Consider the following 22932-nt stretch of genomic DNA (forward strand, 5'->3'; position numbering starts at 1 on the left):
TTGGTCACTTTCTCCCTGTTTCTGATGCTTTCAAAGAAGCATGAGTCAAAAGCCTAAGATTTGGTGGGATCTAAGATCCAGAGCCTGAACAACACATTGAAACAGAATATCGCAAGGTTTACAAAGAGAGTGGCCAGAACACAATATGCACCCATTAAATGTCATCGAATATATGATTGAGCATGATTTCTCTAGGACTTCTGGAGAAAAGATCTCTGCTTCCATCACACTGAAGGCTTGATTCCGCAGTAAACACTGCATGCTGGGTTCACAAGCACCTGTTACACAAGGAGAAAAAGTGAGCTCCATTTTCTGGGTGGGCCCTCCTGGCCCACTTGCTGTGGTCCAGGGCTCAAGCACTCTGGCACTCTGGGAATTCCAAATATCTTCCTCCTTTCTCACTGCACTTCAGTCATGCTGGCACCTCTCTGCTCCTGGGATGGCTCACATATTTTCCCACTGTGGAAGACAGCCTCTAAGGTGGCCCCAAAACCCCCACTTCCCAGTATTCATCCCTTATATTATCCCCCTCCCCTTGAGGGCAAGATCTGTGACTTGCCTCTAACCAACAGAATATGACAAAGGTAATAAGATGTACGTGATTGTATGTACGTGATTCTCTCTTGGCTTTGAAGAAGCAAGATGCAACACTGTCTGCTGCCTATGGAGAGGGTCACATGCCAAAGGGCTGAGCATAGCCTCCAGCCAATGGCCAGAAAGAGACTGAGGCCCTCATGATAGCCTGTAGGAAACGAATGCCGCCAGTAGCCACGTGAGCTTGGAAGCAGATCCTTCTCTAGTCGAGCCTCAGATGAGACCTGACCCTTAACCAACACCTCAGTTACAGCCTTGCAGAAGACCCTTCTAAGTGGTGCCGGGACTCCTGAGCCACAGAATCTGTTGCTTTTAATCTGTCAAGTTTGTGGTAATTCATTATCCAGCAACAGATCACTAATACACCTGCCATGGGGCCTTTTCACCTGATGCCCCTCAACTCGGGATGTTCCGCTTCAGCCCCTTGGCATAGTTTGCTCCTTCTCATCCCTCCAGAATATAGCAGACACCGAGCTGGCTGACCTGACACCCTTCTCCCTATCTTCTTCCTCTGCCTGCTTCTGTTGAAGAGACTAGAAAGGATACCACCTCATTTTCTCAGCCTTCCTTGCAACAAGGAATACCACGTGACAGCATTCCGGTCGAGGACACATAAGAGGAAGTTTGATGGGTAAGATTGCTACGAAGAGCTTGCTCTACTAACAAGGGGACACATTATGGCTCCCCTCCTCAGACTTTGATGAAAAGAGAGACCTAGGAGGCTAAGTTTGTACCAGTTCATAATTGACTGAAGAGCTGAAACACATAAACGCAATCCATACAATAGCTTGAGCAAATCTGATTCTTCTCTGAAAAATGTGAACCTAGAAACTCTTAACTAGTAGTAGAGGATGTTATATATAATCTGAAATTATATAGAGGAGTGAAAACCAGGCAACTTGCATAGGAATTCAATCTGGACTGAGAAAGATGGAACAAACGCATAGATCAGAAAAAACGAGTAATCACATAAGAGAGAAAATCTTCCTTCCCCATGAGGTCCATAAGTAATTTCTGAAATTGAGTTATCTGAGATTCCTCAGTGTTCTCCCAGTTAATTTCATCTGAACTACTTTCAGAGGGCTTGTCTTTCTTCTTAAAAATCCCTGACTAAGATATAGAGGACATTCATATCTTTTGAGAATGGTTCTCTGTCAACTGGGCTAAAGTCTGCCACCCTTTGATCTGTCCTCCATGGTAACTGATCTCTCTGGAATCACAGGAAACACATCTGTCCCTCTACCCCAAGCCAGCCCTTCAAACACTAAAATATTGGGGTTCTATATCCCTAAACTTTCTCTTTTCCAAACCCAACAAAACACTCTCGGTAGGACATGGATCTGAGCCCCTGTTCTGGCCTCCCTCTCCTGCCTCCTTAAAGTCTGATTGATGACTGACAACTTCAGAGTATAGAGTCTAAAGACCATCTCAGACATGGAGCAATCTGGCTAGTCTTGACGATAGGGATGTTATCACTCGAGTTCTTTGAAGTAATTTCTCTTAGTCCTCAGAACTAGGAAGCCACCACCCAAGTTACCTGAACTTGCTATGGGAAGCCCTGCTATGTCCAGATGAGCTAACAGTTTTCTTTCTTTTAGGTGATGAAACTGACCGTGCTTCTCTTTTTTATTTGGCCACCAGGAAACTTGAAGCAAATGAGAAGTATAGAGACAGATGCTATATAGGTCCAGCATATTTTAACCTTTTATCTGTATCTGATTTCCTACTATTATTAAAAATATTTTCCTGATTGTGACTGCTATGTGGTACACAAGCTTGCTGTGAGCTGCCTCAACCTCCCATGGCAGAAATGTAGGGAAGTAAATATCATGAAAGAAATGAAGGATTGGAGGGAAAAGAAAATGAGTTCAAAGGAATAGACTGGTTAGCAAATGCAATTGACAGGGACAGAAAAGGCATGAGACACATGGAATAGAATGGAATGGAAATTAAAGGCAGGGAATGGAGTAGAATCGGTGGGGTGGTGTCCAAAGAAATGTAAATGAAAGGAATGGCAAGGAAAGGAAAACTGTAGTGGAAAGGAATGTGTCAAATAAAATGAAGTAGAGAGAACAGATGGGGACACTGAGGCTGAGAGCAGGCTTGCCCTTGATCACATGGTAATCTGGTGGCATATCTGGGGGTAGAAGCCTGAATTCCCAGCACCAGCTTCTTCCCCCACCCTCGCCACTTCCCTGGTGTCAGCTACAAAGTCACTTACTGGAACTTGGCTCTGCAGCAAGCTTCCCCTCAGAGGTGGGTGCCGTGGCCTCATAGATGGGGTCCTCTGCTGCTTCCTTTGAGGGCCTGAAACCCCAAAGTCCTTGTACTTCTGTGTATCTAGTCCTTCCCGTATCCACAGGCTCCACCTAGATCCCATGTCAATTCCTGGGCAATACCACAAACCCTGTGAATTCCCCCTGTGCTGCGGACATGGCTCAGCACCATGGTCAGCAACTCTACTCCTGGGCGGGCCCCCTACAGGCCATAAGCTACCCCACTCCTAGCTTTACCATCTGGCATTTCTGATGTAGAGGAAACAGCCCAGGCCTGTGGACAGGGCAATGAGAGTCAGGATCCCGAGGGCAACGCCAGCGATGGCCCCTCCAGAGAGGGACAACTGGAGACCTGGGCAAAGATAGAGAATCAGGACCCAGGCCCGACACACCCTCATCCCTGTTCCCAGCTCCACTCCCAAGCTTGAGGCTTTATCTCCCTTCATTTGATGAGCACTGGTTTTCCAATGACTGGGAGGCGGCAGTTTGGGGTATTAATAGCATGATATCTGGAGTCAAACATCCCAGGTTCACTTCTCAGCTCTGCGACCTTGAGCATGTGCTACTTAACCTCCCTGTGCTTCTGTTGCCTCGCCTGTAAAATGGGGATAATAGCGTCTACTTCATACGCCTGTGTTAGTGTGATGATGAGACTGCTTAGGAAGACAGGTCAAATATGGCTTTCAGGGGAAGGGGCTTTGACAGCCAGAAACCTGGCTTTCCCCTAAGTGAGTCACCTTGACTCCCTGGGGCCCTGTGACCACGGACAAGGCACATCCCTTTCAGAGAGTCATTTCCTCAACTGCAAAGTGAGGGACATGGTACCCACTGCACAGGGCTGCTGTGAAGATGAGATGAGACCACGAATGTTAATGCTGGGTACGCTGCAGGCGATTGATGAATAAATGGCAGTCGTTATCAGCGCCGGCCTGCTGTTTGTCCATCCTCCTTCTGCCAGAACCCTTCTCAAAGGGGTGAAGTCCACCACAGGGACTGAGAAGGCAGCCACGAGGGTCAGGGGCAGGAGGAAGGGGCTCTGCTTTGGAAGGGCAGGAGGGGCCTTCCTGGATGCCTAAGGCATTCTTAGTTTCATTCTCTGAGCTGCCATTTCTTTATATGTCAAACAAGCACCGTGATTTATAACCCTGTAGGCTTTTAAATGAGATCACACGTAAAGGTACCAGCACAGTGCCTGACACATAGTAGGGGCTTGATAAAAGGTGATGATGATGATGATGGCGGTGGTGGTGGCAGAAGCTTCCTTCCATCTACCAAGCTCAGCTCCAGGAGCCCTTCATACATGAGCTCATTCAAATCCTATAACATCCCCGTGAGCATCAACCAAACACTGCTTCCTCCTCTGAGCCTCTGTCTCTCCATCCATCACATGGTCTTAACAACACCAGTTGTTCTGAAGATTAAATGAGCTAATTTCAGAAGTCACATGGGATCCTCTGCTTAGCACGGCTCTTGGGGCGGCAAGCCTGGTTTCAAACTCTAGAGACAGGGCTTGGGTCTCTAGGTTTCAGTTTCTCTGTACGATGGAGATTCCAACAGGCCCACCTCATAGCCGGCAGGCAGGGAATACCCAAGAAATGTTTGCTGATATTATGTATAGAAAGACTATATACAAATAATGATGGTGTTGAATAAACACAATATGCCAGGCACTGCCACAGAACTTGACAAATGTTGATTAACCTTTAACAAACCTGTGATATACACATATATGTATGTATATATATATATGCATAATTATGATGTCTGTTTTACAGGCAAGGAATCAGAGGCCCAGAGAGGTTAAGTAGCATGCCCAAGGTCACACAGCTAATAAGCGTTGGAGCCAGGATGTGAGCCCTGGCTAACAGTGACACTATGTTGCCCTCTGAAGAACTCAAGACAGAAATACAGGGACTTGCTGCCAGTCACACTTGGTTGCCGTTAATATAATTAATTCCTGAGTCCCCTACTGGCTCACTCCTTCTCTCACTGGCTATCCCCCTGACTCATGGTGCTTCTAAACAACTGTGAAAGGCAGGCATCGTGAACCCCTTTTACAGGTAGCAAAACCGAGGCTCAGAGCAGCCTGGAGTTTTCCAGGGCGCGCAGCTAGGAAGTAGAGGTTCTAGGGCCTGAGCGTCAGCTCTGGATGGGCAACGTGCCCAGGGAGTACACTCGTTTCCACACTCCGGCCCATCGCGAGGGAAGACTAGACCACCAGGGCCAGCATCGGGATGAGCCACCCGGACCCCAGGGGAAGGTGCTCCTGAAGGACTCACCTACGACTCTGGCCAGGACCAAGGCGGAGCGGGCCGGGCGGCTCAGAGGGTTGAAGGCGGCGCAGTTGTAGATGCCCTGGTGTCACCAGGACAGGGCCTGGGTGATCAGCTTCTCCCCCACATACACACTGGCGGCGTGTTCAAGGGTCCAGTGACAGTCAGTGCCTGGCTGGGACTCGGCCCGACACTGCAGGGTCAAGCTGGAGTTCAGCTCTGCCTTGACGTTGCTGCCCACCCCAGATTCCGACCCCCTGCTGATGTCCACGCGGTCAGGGTCAGCTGTGTGCAAAGCCGAACGTTATGCTCCCGTCCCCCACTGGTGAGTTGTCCTATTCTGCCCTGTTTGTTTCCACGCTGGAAGTTTTGCCTTTTTTTCCTTCAGATTATAATTTCCAATTCTACCCTGGGGAAAAAAAAGGCTCTTCTAACTGTTGTTGAAAGGAATCTCAGTAAAATTAGCTGCCTGGCGAGCAGACAGCAGCCTGTAACATGCAGCAGGGGAAAGATCAAAATCGAAAACAAAAACCCTGCTCTTGCAAAAGCGAATTCTAACAAAGAAGCCTCATCAGACATCTAGGCTTCAGAAACTGTTATATGTCCTGTGAACATAGCCCCTAACTTCCAAAAAGTTCATAATTCTGATGAATTTCTAATTTAACAATGCATGGCTCTGCAATAACATTTAATTTTATATCTGTGCATTCACAACAGTAGAGATACTTGTGGATTTTCTTTGTAAAGAAAAAGGACTTGGCTCTCTTCCCACACATAAGAAGAAAACAAACAAAAAGGCTGTTGGGTTTCTCATCCAAACTCAGAGTCTGAGTCCTGTCTTATTTAATTTAACCTGAAATACCAGGCGTGGGGGGAAAAGATGCAAAAGTTTCTAGTTGGAACAAGAGAAGAGGAAAATTCTGCCCTTGCTTCCTTTTAAATATCCCTTGAATCTGCTCATTTCTCCCCATCCTAACCCCATGGCCACCGGGATCCCTCATCTGCCCTGCCCTTGACCTTCCCATCCCAATCCCAAATCCTCCACACAGCAGCCAGAGGGATCTTCCCAAGCACAAACTTGACACTACCCTTCCCTTGCTCAGAATCTTCTGTGGCTCCCAAATGTCCTTGAGACAGAGCCTATAGCTGACAAGGTCATTCCCAATCTGGCTCTTGTAGACCCCTGCGGGCCCACCACTCACTTCTTTACATCGACCATGATGAATCCAGGAACAAGATCCTACTTCGATAGTCCATCCTTGTCATGGTCCCTCTTGCCTCTAAGCCACCCTATTTTCTCTTCCTTGTCTGGGGTGCTCTTCCCTGAGTCTGCTCTACCTAGCTAACATACTGTTCTTTTTAGATCACATGGTGGACACCACCTCTCACGATAAGCTTTCCCACATCCCCCTACCTGGGGTGGGGGGCTTCCCTGGGGTTCCCCGAATCCTCTTGTCCTATGGCCGCACTGATCACACTGTATTTTCTTTGCCTGATTATTGATCTTCCAATCCCGAGTAGGCTGTGAGCTGTGAAAGTCAAGGATACTACGATCAAGTGCCCAACGTGAAGTTTGGCATAGACAGAGAACAAAAGAGATACTTTTGGTTTAATGACTGAAATAAAAAGGAAGGAGGAAAGAGCAATAGAGGAGGAGAAAAATTTAAAAAGCAATGTATTTAACCCCTGCCTCTATATCTCCCTGCTATTAACATGTATAAAATAGACCCCTGCTTTATCTCCCTGCAAAACCTCTTCTCCAACCAGCTCATGGCTTCTGCATCCTTTGAGTAGCTCAGGCAGAAAACCTTGGACTCGTTCTTGACGCCTCTCTCCCTCTTTCACCTCATGTCAAGCCGCAGCAAATGCTGTGAATTTGATGTTCAAAATAAATCCACAGTCCAATCACTTCTCATCACTTTGGCCCAGCCCCATCATCTCTGGATGGACGATTGTGGTCAGTCACCACCAGAGGGCGCCCTGCTGACCATCTAGGGCAGGAGTTTAACAGACCAAGGGCACAGCTGCTGTGCTCAGAAATCCATTCCCAGCCCCGCCATGAGTTGCACCCAACCAATATCTGTGTGTGTTGAGGAAACTAAGGCAGAGACCCCTTCCAGGGAGACATGGGACTCCTGACAGCCTCGACAAAGGCCATTAGACTACGTGGCGGCCTACACGCTTCCACCCGACCCTCTCTCTCTCCCTTTCTCCCTCACTTGGGGTCAGACTTGCATCCCAGTCGGATGGTTTTTTTTCACTCCCCTAATAAAATCCTTGCATGTATAATCCCATTTAATCCCGGTCCGAGGGTTGGCCTCTCAAAGGACCCAGATAAACGTATTCTTTCTGTGGCCTCCTTCCTCTCCCTAGCTTCCACCCCAGAGACAGGGGCCAGAGGGACCCTGTGAAACTTCAATCTAATCCTCTCCCTCCTCCACTCAGAGCCATGGCTCCTGGCGCCCTCGCCATGGCCCACAGGGCACCATGTGATCTGCCCCCACCCTTCACCTCCCGACCTCTTCTCTTCCACTCGACCCCAAATTCATCTGTCCGGTCACCTTGGCCTCTTTGGGTCCTCTGACATGTGAAGCGCAGTCCCACCTCACGTACTCTTCCCTCTCCCTGGAACTTTCTTCCCTTCGCCGCCTGCACTGCTCACTCCCTGCCCCATTCTGTCCCTGTACAAACGCCACCTCCTCAAGGAGGCCTTCCCTGATTACCCTGTGAAGAGTGCAACACCTTCCCCCGTCCCCAGCCCTCCCAGTCCCCCTCCCTGCCTCATGGTTCTTCTAGCCTTGGCCACATCTGACACACCGCGGATCTCCCTTGCTGAGCTGTTTAGGGTCTGTCTCCCCAGCTGGAACGGACGCTCCATGAGGGAGGGGCTTTGTCCTGTCCAGCGCCCAGACATGCCTGGTACAGAGCAAGTATTCGATAACTGTGGGATAAATGGCTAGAAGGAAGAACTTAGAGTGAGGAAGAGAAGAAGGGAGGAGGAGGAGGTCCAGGCTGGGATGACTCAGACCTCACACTCACAGGGCCCCATGTCATCCCGCCAGAGGCCGTGGATGACCAGGGTCCTGCGGTCGGCTCACAGCTCCATGAGTTGGCTAGGAAAGAGGGGCTGGCACTTCAGTAACCACTGGACTTGAGCCCCCTTGTGGGGGTTCTGACAGCTCAGAGCCACAGAGCTGGCGTTCTCCAGGAGATTCAGGAGTGGTGACTCAAGGAGAGGCTTGGTCGGCCTTTCTAGAAACATGGAGAGATAGAGCCCAGGCAGGGTGCACAGGGCTTTCTAAGGATGTGCATATATGTGTCGTGGGCATGTGCCTCACCTGTGGCTGTGTGATGTGGGTGGTATATGTAAGGCTTTTGTGCATGAGTGTGTGTTGTATGACAATTATGTGAATGTTTTGGGTTTTGTGACTGTGAGGTATGGGTGTTGTACATGTGCACTTTGTGTATGTGTGAGTGTGTACTGTCTATCTATTTTTTCTGTATGTGAGTATACGTCGTGTGTCTGTGGTATTGTATGTGTTATGCATATATGTTCTGTGGTGTAAGTATATGCTTTGTGTATGACTGTGCTGTGTGTGTGATATGTGTATACATTGAGTGTGTGTATTGTGTCACTTGTGTGCATGTTAAGGGTGTAGAATGTATGATATGCGGTGTTTTCTGTTATATGTACAAATGTTGAGTGTCTGTGATGTGTGTTGTGTGTCTGTCATGTGTTATATATTGTGTGTATTACATGAGTGTGTGGTGTGTTTGTGGTTTTGTTTGGTGCAGATGTGTTGTATGTGAGATGTGTGTGTCTGTTTTATGTGTGAGTACGTCCTATGTGTTGTACGTGTTGTGCATATGCGTGTGTACATTGTACATATGTGTTATGGGTTTATATGGTGTGTATCTGAGATGTGTTACGTACTATCTATTGTGTGTGTTGTACATGTCTGTGGTGTGCATATTCTATGTGTTTGTGTGAGTGTGCATGTCGTGTCTGTGGTATTGTATGTGTTGTGTGCTGTGCACACAATTATAATTCATGTGTGCATGACTCTATATGTATGTGTGATGTGTGAGTGTTGTGTTAGTGTTTGCATGTGTAGAGAATCAACCCCTCAACTTCCAGATAATGAAATGGACAGCCATAGAGAGCCAACAAGGTCATGAGGAAGATGTGCCAAGCCAGGAGCCAGGTCCCCTGTGGCTGGAGCCCTGCTCTGCCGCCAGCCACATGGGAAGTCCCCACCTCCCCGGGTCCTCTTCAAACACTGAGACACCGGCGCAGCTCTGATTCTCAGAAGAACAAAGTTGAGGAACAGAAAACGAGACACACCAAAGACGGACTTCAAGAGCTCCCAAGCAGGATGGGTGGGTAGCACTGTTGGACACCAAACACCTGTACATGGACATGGCATGGATGGTGAATGTCCTTGTGGTGAGAGAGGAGATGTCACAGGGAAGAGACCAGGAAAAGGCGGGGGAGGGGTAAGATTGCATTTCCACCGAGGTCACACTAGAGCCCTCTGTCACCCCAACCACCTCTCCACTGGGGACACCAGGATTCAGATTGATTTCAATGGGGTCAGGACCACGATGGTACCCATAAGAGTAGCATCAGCACCAGCTCTTGGAGGGGACTTTGGGGGCCAATAAACATGAATTTTTCTCATCTGCCATCCAAGCTCTGGATCAATTACAAAGGAGCCGTAGGAGTCTACCAGAGCTTCAATGCCAGCCCCACCTTTGGATAAAGCGGGATCGTAAGACACAACTAAAGCATGCCAGCAAACACTCTTCCCTTACCCCAACCCAGGCAAGATTTTGGATCTTGTGGGGGTGGGGAGTTGGCTAAGAAGTCTTAGATGTGTTAAGCTGGATGTTTCCAGTATAACCCAAGCAGAGATATCAAAGAGTGTGATCCACCTGGAGTTCAAGGGCAGACGAGTCTCTGTTCGGATGGTATTTAAAACTGGGAGACTGAATGAGATCGCCAGGAAAGTAGGTGTTGGCAAGGGCTGGGAAGAATGGGAAGGAACTCACAGTTCACAGTCAGAAAGGTGGGGTCACTACTCTGGGCCTCGTGGACACCCCAAGCTTCACATTGGTAAGTCCCAGAGTCCTCTCACTGGACAGGGAGGATGGTGAGGTTCCTGCCATCTGGGGACAGCTGAACACACTTGCGAAACATCAGGGGGAGATTGTTGGAGACCCAGTGAATGGTAATGTTGACATCCTTGGTGTCGCAGTAGGTTACCACTTCCCTCTGCTCTATGGCAGTGCCCTGCCTGACTGTAATGGTGGGTTTGGCCAGCGATTCTGCACAGGGAGAAAGAGACAGACAGAGGCAGAAACACAGACAGAGGAAGACCAAGCAAGACATAGTCACAGAGGGACCCAGTGAGACAGGGATGGATTGGAATTACCAGAAGATGCTTGAGCTCAGTACCCGGGTTCAGATGCTAGACCTACTGCTCATTCTAGGTGGGATCTAGGGCGACTTACTTCCCCTCTCTGAGCCTCATTACAAATGGAATTGTACAAATAAAGTGGAGGGTCTGGGACATGACAATGGGTCAATTAACACCAGCTGCAAAGAGAATCAAGATTGTAACAGGGATGTCACCAGGTCCTGCTACCCACTTCTTAGCCAACCCTCCACCCCCAACACAACTAATCTGACCAGCTGGCTGCCAGCCCGTGGCTGGGCCCATTGGGTCCATCCTGCGGGGACTTAAAGCGTGGAACCTTGATGGGGGCTTAAGAATGACAGCTTTGTTGTCTGTGCCGACATCTGAGTCAGCCATGAGTCTGGGGTGTCCCGGGAGTCCCAAGCACAGCCAGAGCAACGTCCTTCTCACTTTGGATGGTGTTACGCAGGTGGGTATCAAGGATGAGCTGGGCTGCGGCTGGCAGACTCCATGCGGTCAAAAGTGAGGCTGGTGGGGCGAGAGGGAGAGGAGATGTTCAGGGAGGGAGAGGTATGTTGTGGGGCATCCAGTTACCATCTTCCGAAGTGGAGAGAGGTCTGAGGTCATGGACACGGCACTCCATCCCTTGGAGGCTCGACGCCTACTCACTACCTACTGGCTGCGTGACTCATGGCATGTTTTATCATCTCAATTTTCCCAGCTGTAAAATGGGCATAGTGCCACCGGCATCCTAGAGCTGTTGTGGGGTGCTGAGGAATACTGGCTAGCTTTAAGTGTGCTCTCTCCAACAAGGTTCACTCTAGGGGAGACGAAGATCGGCTTCCCTCTTCCACACAGAGAAAAACATGCTCGGAGAAGTGACGTCACTTTCTAAGACCACGTGTTAAGTGGCAGAAGCCAAACCTGAACTTGGCCTGACAGCCCGTAAAGACTACTCTCAACACTGCATAATTCCTCCCATCGGCCCAGGGAGGGGCAGAGGCTACCCCTGACAAAGGAGACTTGTTCTGTTACATCTGGTGGGAGACATTCACCTTGTACTTCCTCAGATTCACCCTCAGGCAGAGACTTCTCTCTGGCAGGGAACTCCCTCAAGCAGAGACAGCAGGGGATTCTAGGTTTCCACTTGGCCTTTCTGCTCACGGTTTTATGTAGGCTTGAAGAAAATGTGGGTACAGGTGGCGACCCCCCAACCCCAGCGGCCATGCTCCTACGCAGCTGACATTGACACCCCCCTCACCTTCCCATCAGCCCAAGTACCAGAGGCTGGCAACCATGCCACTCTCCACCCCTCGGGAGACCCCAGTTTGGCCCAAGCACCGCCCACTCCCTGCGTGGGCAGTGGTTAAGGGCATGGGCTCTTCGGATATTCGGGAGCAAATATGGACTCTGACACATACGGGCTCTGTTATCTCGGGCAAGGGGCTCTCCTTTGTGAGCCTCAGTTTCTTCGACTGCATAATGGGGGAAATGACAGAACTGAGTTCATCGGGTTGTGAAGTCTGATGAGATATCAGATGTGACACACTTAAAATGATTAAAGTGTTCAATCATTATTATTATGACTATTATTATCATTATTATTATTTCCTATGTCTGTATTTTTTGCCTCCAATGCTATTAGAAGCGAAGTCCACAGGCTCAGACCCTGACTGCCTGGGTTTGAATCCCAGCTTTGCCATTTTGCGGGGCAAGTGATGTCCTCTGAGTCTCAGTGTCCGCATTTGTAAAATGGGGTAATAATAGTCCCTGCCTCATATAACTGTCGTTAAGTGAAAAATATGAGTGAAAGCATGAGCGGGCTCATTATACTCGTCTCCATTTCCCTACTGGTTGCCTGTTGGCCGTGGGCTGCCCTGAGCTCCTGAGGCCTCTCCCCGTCCTACGCGTGAGCCCTGCCTCTCAGAGCTGGCAACGCATGACAATTTCTCTCATGCTTGGAATCTCTCTGGCTTCCCCTTCTGCCACACCTCTCCACTGAATCTAGCTGGAGAAAATTCTCTGCTTCTGTGTCATTTGACTGGGCCCAACTGGATAACCCCAGCCACTCTCCCTATCTCAAAGTCTAACCTTAATTACATCTGCAAAGTCCCTTTTGCTATGTAATGTAACATATTCACAGGTTCAAAACATTATCACAGATTGAGGCATAGCCATGCATCTATTCTGCTTACCACAGTGACATGATGTGAGGGCAGGATATCTAGATTTGAGGCAGCCACCTTGAGACCCTGAGGTAGGAAGCTGGAGAGGATATTCAATAGACTGAGGATGCAGGACAGATAGAAGGATTTCACTGATCCATAAAATAAGCCTGGGACACCTTGTAAAGCAACGATTATGGTTTTTGTCACTGTGAGCCAGGTCACCTTTTTTTTGCAGATGAATGCATCCTACCTAGTCTCCTGTCCAGTCGTCCTTGGAAATGTTTATTGGAATTGCTTATCTTGTGATCAAAAAACCCTGATCATTTAGAAGCCTAGAGTTTATGAGTTTTGTATCCTTTGTCTTAGAGAGTAGTAAAACTTTGAGAAGGAGCCTATTTAAAATTACCATTCTGGTTTTTTTTTTTTTAAAGATTCCTGTCTAGTTATCTTCTATTCCATATGGGGAAACTGAGGCCCAGAGGGGGAAATGAAGTTTTTCTCCAGGGTCAGAGAGCTGAGCCTTCTTGGAGCACCTGAGAAACTCAATTCCATACCACTGACTTTTGCACCTACTATGTAGAAAGAAGCAGAACGAATGAGAGGAAGGATGTAGTATAAAAGGACTCATGGGATACAATCCCAGGATCTCAAAGACATGTCTGGAAGGATCTACAAATGGGAACCCCTACACACACACATCTCCCAGCACCCCTGAAGCCGCTGCACCATACTCATTGCCATGACTCTCAGGTTAAAACAGAAGACGAAGAAAAGATCAGCCCATAGACACACAGACATTTTATGGAGCCCAATGGCATCACAGGAATGGACACGTCATCTCTCAGTCGTGGTTCAAAGAAATAAACTTCCCCAGATATTCTCCCCTCGCCACTATAACAGCTCCACCAACACTCTCCCAACTCTGTCCCCTCCATCGGTCTCCATAACCACCCTCACCCCAGCACGCTCAGTCCGAGCCCTGACTTCCAGAAGCTGGGGCACCACCAGTCAGACAGCAACATGCATCGGATCTTCCATACAGCCCATGCGCCTACAGGATGCTTCAAGTTCACCTGAAGGTTATGCACCAACTGGGTTTCGTGAGTTACCTAGCCCTTGTCCAGCGGCGAGGAAGAAAAGAATTTCCAATGATCCATAATCAAGCCAGCCATGAAAATGCCATTTTAAGGGAGATGGCAGGGCGAGGGAGAAGGAGAGTCTGTGGTGGGGGAGTGAGGGGCTCCCAAGACATGAAGGATGTTAGAGACAAACCGATGACATGAAGACGCTGGCTAAAGTTGCCGAGGACTCGTAGATACTCCTGCATGTCCTCTGGGAAAGGCTAGGGAAGGCTGGCATTCCTATCTGAACTGTGAATTTCTGAATGTAATTCCACTCTGAGACTAAGCTTTATGAGCCACGGCTTCTAAAGGGTTACATGTAGTATGTAAAAAACACAATGATGGATCATGGAAGAGGGGGTCCTCCGTCATAACACTTCTTAACTGGTGGGACGCAGGCTGTGGAGGCGGTCTGTTAACCCACGAAGTCAGTCTTTCTCACCACGCAAACCTCTGGCTGAAGCTTATTTTTCAAAGCAAAGAGATGGGGAGTGATTAGAATCCTCTGCCTTACTAGTAACCTCAAACCTGTTTAAATACCTGGCCTCCGCAACGAGCCTCAGTTTCCCCCTTTTTGGCTTTGGAAGGAGTTGGCATCTCGGGGCAGGGTGTCGAAGGCTGGTCACAACGCGGCTAACATCTCCACCTCTCTGAAAAAAAGCACGAAACCTTGGTCAGCCTTCTCCAAAGGAGGAGCTTTCTGTCCTGGCCTCCACGGCCCAGAAATGCCTCAGCCTCCCCAGCCATGGGACACACACCTGGTTGCTAACTCAGGGTCAGCTGCCCTCACTCTCCTTTCAATTTCTTTTTTCTCTCTAAAACTGGAAACATCTGGGCATCATCCTGGATGCCCTCCTTTCCCTAACTCACCTCTAACATCCACTCACCAAATCCTGTGGGTTCCATCTTTTCACAGTGTTATCTGTCCCCTCTTGTCCACCCCCGTTGCCTCGCCTTAGGTGGCACCGCCACCTTCTCTCACCTGTGAAACTGCCCCAGCCTCCACTCCCAGGCCCCATCTCTATACTCAACTCTCCCATTATGGCCACCAGTGCCGGCCACCGTCCCAAACCCCAGCTCTGGGTCAGGATCCCTCCCTTCTGAAGACAGGGGCTCCAAGACTCCCAGCTGACCCTACAGGAAGTCTAGGATGCCCCATCTTTCCCCTGATAAACCCACGGGGTCTGCGTGACTCCTAATTCTGGCATGTGACACTTCATTGATGGCCTGGGCCTCCCTCACTAGCCTCTGGCCTCAGCAAACCCTTTGTGGACACAGAGGGAGGGCCTTCAGAGCCATTTACCTAGATGCCTTTTGGAGACTGTTTTTCCTCTAAAAGAATATTGCATCCTTGCCTTCATGAGCTGAACTCCATGGGATTCCTGGGCCGGAGAGGAAAGGAGGCTTAAGTCCCAAGAGGAGGGTGGAAAAAGTGTCCATCGCTGTGGGTAACCAAAATGCACCCCACCTTTAAAAGTGAGGAAAAGCAGGCAAAAGGATGAGATTTCTGCGTTAAGGATGAGTCTGAGGTCCCTGAGAGCCTGGAAGGCAGAGCAAAGCTCGTGATGTCATGGCGGGTAACACTGGGGTCCGCACCAGCACACGGGGCTCATTTGGTGTCCGTCCATATGCGTACAGATGTGATGCGCCAGCGTGGCATCTTAGTCCTGGCCCCCACCACCCTACTCCCGTCTTCATACATTTGAGGGAGCCCCACAGCACAGTGGGTAAGGGCCCAGGCTCTGAGGTCGGACAGAAATGGGTGCAAAGCTCGGCTCTCCCATTTGCTAGTTGTGTGACCTCGGACAAGAGACTGAATCTCTTTAAGTCTCGGTTTCTTCATCTGCATAATGGACGCAACCATAGCACCACCCTCTGAATAAAACGATGAGAGTCTGGACCTAATAGCTCAGCTGAGGGTGAAATTAATGTTTAAATTAATTTAAAGACAGTTAATTGATTGTTAATTAAATTAATTAATTTCTTTCCATTTGTATTTCCCCTTACACAGGAACAGGTATCAACTCTAACTCCTCCTAATAACCCACTTAGGGAGATCCTATCATCGGCCTCATTTTACAGATAAGGAAACCAAGACCAGGAAGTTAAAGAACTCGCCCAAGGTGACAAAAACCGGAAGTGGTGGAGCAGGAACTTGAACCCAGGTCTCTGTGCGTGAGGCAGCATGGCATGTGGGGTCAAGGGCAGGTCCTGTGTGACCCCGGCCAAGTCTCTTTGATTCTCTGAGCCTCAGTTTCCCCTCCTCTCAACTGGAAAGAATAATACACATAGGTTCTTCCTGAAGTAGTTGGAAGAATTTCATGAGTAAACCAGTTCTTTGTAATTTAGCTAGTAATGTTTATGATTAACAATGATGCAATTATAACATTATAATAGCTATAATTTAGTGGGGCCCTCTAATGTTAGTTATAATTAATCATGTTTATTTTAACAATATTATTAACAGTAGATCGACGTGGCAACCATGTGCCTGCCATATGCAGACATTGGCTGAGCCCCGATGACACCAGTGAATTGTCACGACTACAGGTAACAGTAGCATTAACAAAGGTAACACTTAGAACAAATACTTAAAATCCCTAATATACAAAGACCTCCTGAAAAGCAATAGAAAAGAATGCAATTTTTAAGGGGGTGAAATATGAGAACAGGCAGTTCAGCTGTGACTGGAGGTGGGTGGGCAGCCCCACTGCTCCTCACTGCTGCTCCCAGGCCATGTAAGAGCTCATGGAAGGTTCTCCCACCTGTCGTTGCAGGTCTCTTCCTCATCCTCACCTGGCTGAGCCCTATAAAGCCGTGTATGGAACCTTTTATTTCTGCTATTAGGTTTTTCGTAACAAAGCCTTTGCTTGGGTGACTTTTATGGTGTGTTACTCCCGCTTCAAGCTTCCAATAATCCTCTTTCCTCTGCTTGAGGACATCGAGCTTATTTTCACTTCCGGTTCCGTCTGCTCCATATATTCCACTGTCTGCCATAGGTGATTCCTCCTCTTTATGATATGCCATTAGCTCTCTTACGTCTTGATTCTGTAGTGTTAGTTCTCCTAAAATACGTGTGGGATTGTGATTGGTTGGTCTGAACCGACACCAGAATCAGCACCCAGCCAGAGCCGGCAAGGAGAGAAGGAATAAAGGAAGTGAGAGATGCCAACAGCCTGGCTTCTGGAAATGGGGGGCTCTGAACATATCATTTCAGAGAGCAAACTGGAAATGCTTCAAAGTACAGACTCTGGGTTTGAATCGTGGCTCAGCCACCTTCTCGCTGAGTGATCATGGGCAGATCACTACACCTCTCTGAGCCTCTGTTTCTTCATCTGATAAAGGGACATTATGACACGTGCCTATCATGAGGTCGTTAGGATATTAAAATGGCTGCGAATTCTTTGTCACTCCTTCCATGGAATGGTGGGGTCTATGATGCCGTCCCTGGAATCTGGGCCAGCTTGGACTAAATTTGACCAACAGAATTAAGACAGAAGTAATGCTACCCGACTTCCCTGGTGAGATCACAAAGAGCCATGCGACTTCCATCTGGTTCTTTTGGTGTGTTAGTTTCCTATGGCTGCTGTGACAAATTACGACAAACTTTGTGGCTTAAGAGAACACAAATGTATTACCTCACGGAAGTCAGAAGTGGCTTGGAATTCCTTCTGGGTTCTAGGGGAGAACCTAGGGGTTCTAGGGGAAAACCTAGAACCTCTCCAGCTTCCAGAGGCCGTCTGTGTTCCTTAGATTAGCTTGTGGCTCCTTCTTTGCATCATTCCAGCCTCTGCTTCCATCATCATGTCTCCTCTGACTCTAATCCTCCTGCTTTCCTCTTATAAAGACTCTTGTGACTACGTTGGGTCCATCCACATCATCCCGGATGATCTCATCTCAAGATCCTTAATTTAATCACACCTGCAAAGTCCCTTTTGCCATGTGAGGTAATGTGGATGAAAACAGGGTGATCTGATCATAAATCCCTAAGAGGGCAGGTCATGGTGGGTAGTCACGCCCAGGCAAACAGCTTCTTTACTAAAAGGTTTATCTTCGAAACACCCCTCCTTCTAGCACCTGACCCCCACCTTGCTTACGTTCCCTCCTTCATTTCAAATGCATAAAACTGCAAACTGTTATTCTCCAGAGCCTTTGAAGTCTTGCTCCCTGGCCTATGTTGTTAGTTTGGCTCAAATAAACTCTTATAAAGATTCTCCGCAGGTTTGGATGTTCGCATGTCGCCAGTCACATATTCACAGGTTCAGGAGATTAGAACGTGGACACCTTTAGGGGCCGTCATTCATCCTACCACATTTGGAGAGGAGATATCTCTTCTCTGTGCCTCAGTCTCCTCATCCATAAAATGGGGTAACAGTAGTACCCACCTCTGAGGTTGTAGTGATTAAATGAGACTATACGTGCTCGGAACCTGTCCAGGCCTTAAGAAGAGCTCAAAAGTATTAGATCTTGTTTTAGTTTAGAATCTCCCAGAAAATGACTCAGAGACTCCCCAGTTAATTTAGAAAGCACAAGGAACATGGTAGGGAAGGTAGATAATAAAGGGTGGCCGCCATGCCAGCTGCCACTGCAGGTTGCCGGAGTCCAAGCCGATGGGGACACTCTGGGAATCAGCACAGATGACACACCAGAGGGGCAAGGGCGCTGGGGTATTTTTGCTCCAATTTCCCTCAGTCATTGCCTGAGGATGGTTCCCACAGGGTGTTAATTCCCCGGCACTCCTAGCTGACCCATGCAGACGGAGCGGCTTTCTGTGGTTCCAGAAAATAGCCCCTGGGACCAAGAGGCATGCTGGAAGCCAACTAGAGCACCACCACAGAATGTCCAGGGGATGTGGCCAGGGCACAGAGTGTCTGCTGCAACACAGAGTGTTTTCATTATCATACCCAGCTAAACGGGATAAGAATTCACACAAGCTGTGTCAATGATCCTGAGGTCACAGAGAAGAGTGGCCACACCCAGTTGGGCTTGCAAAAGACGCAGCTCCCCAACTTTTAGTGACACTTGAGCCTTCCGAGAGAAGGGAGCCCCAAAGAAAGAGGCAAGCTTTTGTGCTGTGGGTCATCCCCAACTCAACTCCTTGGCCATAGGCATGAACTTAACATGACTTTGTGTTGGTTGTTATACATATGGTATAGATATTATGGATGGACCTAATATATAATTATGTTATATATAATGTTTATTATTATTAATCTTCTCACTGACAAGCTCTCTCCATGGAAGTGGAGAAAATGGCTGCCACAGGTCTCTGGTTTTATGAATCTCAAAGTCAGCCACCAGAGGGCGCCAGACCCTCTGGTTTTAAATCCCAGAAACCAGTTTTCCCTGAGGCCTGCTGGTGCCACAGTCTTGAACATTCAGAGAGGCCTGTTTTCTAGAAAGTTCGTGGAAATGGAATCAGACATTACATAGTCTTTCACATTTAGCTTCTTTTGCTCGGCATCATAGATCCAGGGTTCACGCGTGTTGCGGTGTGTATCAATAGCTTATTCAGTTTTACTGCCGAACAGCGTTCACTATGTGACATGCCACAGTTTCTCCATCCACGTGTCCATGGACACTTGAATTAGTTCCAGTTGGGGCTGTTATGAATAATGCTCTGAACGTAAAATTCATGCTCGGAACATTCACTCACAAGTCTTCATATGCAGGCCCTGTGGTTATGCTATTCAGGGGACAGTCCTCCATCACTGATTGAATGTGGCAGGGCTCCTGGATGTTTCCGCCCAATGCAGGACATCTCTAAGGAGCCTCCGTGGCTTCAGACCTCCTCACGGGGTGGCCAGGACTTCGGCGGGTCTGCGCAGTCAGCTCCCCTCTCCTTTCCTGTCACTGGCACGTCTCTCTACTGACCCTCCTGCACGGCTAACTTGGCCTTGGGGTCTGCTTTTCAAACCCAGCCTGAGACACACAGGCACTCAGAAGAGTACCTGGCACGCGGTAAGCGCCAAAAGCACTGACTGTTATCATTGTGATTGCTACACAGAGGCATCTGCGTGGTGGTGCCTGCGTCGGGGCCCAGCCCACAAAAGCCCCTGCTGAAGGGACAGCAACTGTGCCAGGGCCTGCCCTGCCTGGGCACACCCATCCAGAGCTTTCCAGGCACCTCCCACGGCTCAGCCCTAGAGAAGGTGGAGGGTCAGAAGCCCAAGCTGGCAAAAGAAAGAATTTCTCACCCTCTTTGTTCTGTCCTCGGCTCCCAGCCTGGAGCCATCTTCACTGGAGGAGGCAAGAATTTTTGTAACTCCAGAGTTATGATGATGAAATAGGGCTGCATACTTTTATGATGGAACCACATTAGCTCTTGGGACATAAGGTGACTTTAGGGCCTTTTATTACCTAAGAGGATCTGAAGCATGTGGCCTTGCCTGATGTTTGGTCCCAGAGTCATGGACCTCGGGCCTCACATCGACCTACAGGGACAGGGGAGAAAAGAAAAGACAGAAGGTCAGCTTGAGCCCCTGGAGACAAGAATGTAGCCCCCAGGAGCAGGCCCACCCTGAACACTTCAGGCCAAAAACCATGCGGGACAGATCAACTAGGTAGGGGCTGAGGGGGAGCCACCTGGCCCAGAGCAGGGCGGGGGTCAGAGCCCACTCAGATTGAGGGAGCATCCACATGTGGGGCAGGGGCCAGGCGTGGGAAAGAGTTACACACAGCACACAAGGAGGGTTGACCAAGGAAGCAAATGACTTAAGGACAAGGGGAACTGGGTTTTTCAGTGTCGGCGGGAGGAAGGGAGAAAGCGGGCCTGACATCGCAGTGCTGGGCTCGAACTGCAGGCATCGGTATGAACTTGAGGTTTCAACAGGTAGTCAGAGATGCAGAAATAAAGGTGGACGTAAATATGTGTGTGCTGAGCACACAGATTTTGGCTTCTAAGTGCCATCAGTCACTAAAAGGAACCCAGGCGAGTGACAGAAATTGGATTGTCTCATCGTCCTGGAGTCCAAGGTCAAGGTGATATTGGCAGGGCTGCTTCCTTCTGAGGGCTGCGAGGGAGAATCTGTTCCCTGCTCTCCCCAGCTTCTGTTTTGCTGGCAAACTTTGGCATTCATTGGGCTGTAGAAGCATCACCCCAATCTCTGTCTTCATGTTTACATGGCATTCTCCCTGTGTGTGTGTGTGTGTGTGTGTGTCTGCATACAAATTTCCCCTTTTGATAAAGACAAAAGTCACACTGGAGGAGGGCCCAGCCTACTCCAGCATGGCCTCATCTTAACTAATTCCATCTGCGATGACCCTATTTGCAAGTAAGGTCACCTTATGAAGCCCTGGGCGTTAAGGCTTCAGTATATGAATTTGGGACTTCAACACAATTCAACCCACAACAGATAGTAACAGATTATAATGCACTGAATAAATCAGGAAGCCGGGGGACCCAGCAGTAACCTGCTCGCCAGCACCCTGGGGGTTGCCTCCTTCCTCTCTCACTTTTACGCCCCTAGGGGTGCTTCCTGGGATAGGGCATCAACTCGATCATGTGCATTTTAATTCTAATCACAGGAGCTGCTTCTGGGAGCCCCAAACCCACCCAGTGCCCCCACCTCCAGCCCTGGACCATGTGCCAGCCTGGTAGGCAGAGTCGGGGCCAGATGTCAGCGTCCCTGGGACCAGGGATGAGCGCAGCCTGTGGGACTTCATAATCCCAGCCTGAACACCCGATGGGCACTGGCTGAGACGAGTCTTTCCCAGGGGATTTGGGGCTGAAACCAAGAGATCGTAGCCTTCTCTTGAAGAGAGAATATGAAAATCTGGGCACTGAGAGGCAGGAAAGGAGAAGAAAACAGATGGAAAGAGACAGAGGCGGCTCCGTTGCTGTTTTCCTGTTTCCTTTCTTTTCTGAGACCTGGCTGAGCCCTCTCACAACATGCACTGTGCCCTGGACACGTTGCTGCCTTTTCTCTTGAAGGTGTCCTGGATTAGTGCCCTCTCGATTTCTATGGGTCAGGAATGCAGGAAGGGTTCAGGGGGGTGGTCCTGCCTCAGGCTCCCTCAGGTGGGCGCGCCTGTATTTCTGACCTAAATGTTCATTATTTAAGCTACTACATTTAGGGGAAACTTGTTACAACGGCAAAAGAATAAATTCACCTAGAAAGTGGCAGAGCGAGAGCTTGGACAGAGAGCTGAGTCTCGGATGGGTGCTGTCCTTAGAGTACATTGAAGCTCTGAGCCCAGGTAGCGCTGAGATGAACTTAAGGGTGTGGGATTGAATGATCTCCTGAAAAGGGAGGGTGAGAGTTTTGTGAGTGAGCCTGAGACACAGACACAAGGCAGATGGACCCACACAAGGGTACAGAAAGTGGTCTGAATCCTGCCTGTTTCTTTGGGGAATTTTTTTTTTGGTTTTGGTTTTAAATTTTTAAAAAGTTCTACCTAACTTTTAATAGTGAAAAATCCCAAACCTACAGACAAGAGTAGCACAATGAACATCTATATATATCCCTTTGTTTAGACTCACAAAGTATTAACATTTTGCCACATTTGCTTTCCTACGCTCCAAAATTCTTCTAATGCGTTTAGAGAAAAGCATGCAAAACCTAAATGTACAGCTCAAATTCTCGCGAAGCAAACATCCATGTAAGCACGATCTAGAATCCCGCCTGTGACAGAGGCTGTCCTTGTGTCCCTCCCAGTCACGAATCCCACCCGTGTCCCCCTTGCCCCCAGGCAACTTACCACCATGATTCTCACACCACGTGATGGGGCAGGTTTGAGATGAGATCACTCATCTTTGGGGAGGGTCAGAGTCCTTAGAGAATCGGAGAAAGACCTTCATGCCCTCTCCTAGATGAAGATATAGATAGCTTTTGGCACTCAATATGCAGAGAGATTCCTGGTCATAAAGCTCACTGGAAATGAACCCCCAGGGACAGGCAGAAGCAGGTACAGCTGCTTCCCAGGAGGCAGCCCTGCATGAGGCCCCAGGGGGCAGAGGGAAGGCCAGGAAGAGGAGAGGTCGTGGTCCCCCTGTCCTTGCTCTCCCCTCCCCTCCTCTGGGGTGGTTAGTTTGCACAGGGAAGTTTTGCTTTCTAGGAATCAGCTAACTCTAGGAGGTG

General features: G+C 48.9%; 1 protein-coding gene across 1 annotated transcript; it reads right to left on the reverse strand.

The window, feature by feature from the left end:
- Positions 1-3103: 3103 nt before the first annotated feature.
- CEACAM20 (CEA cell adhesion molecule 20) lies at positions 3104-14871 on the reverse strand. Its single transcript, XM_039866314.1, is given in 9 exon segments — positions 3104-3214; positions 3614-3624; positions 5150-5428; positions 7110-7134; positions 8172-8395; positions 9496-9744; positions 10196-10471; positions 10945-11091; positions 14835-14871. Coding segments are annotated over 9 exon segments (1359 nt in total).
- Positions 14872-22932: the final 8061 nt, after the last annotated feature.

This window comes from Pteropus medius, unplaced genomic scaffold, assembly GCF_902729225.1.
Source record: "Pteropus medius unplaced genomic scaffold, Ma_sr-lr_union100, whole genome shotgun sequence".
Lineage (NCBI taxonomy): Eukaryota > Metazoa > Chordata > Mammalia > Chiroptera > Pteropodidae > Pteropus > Pteropus medius.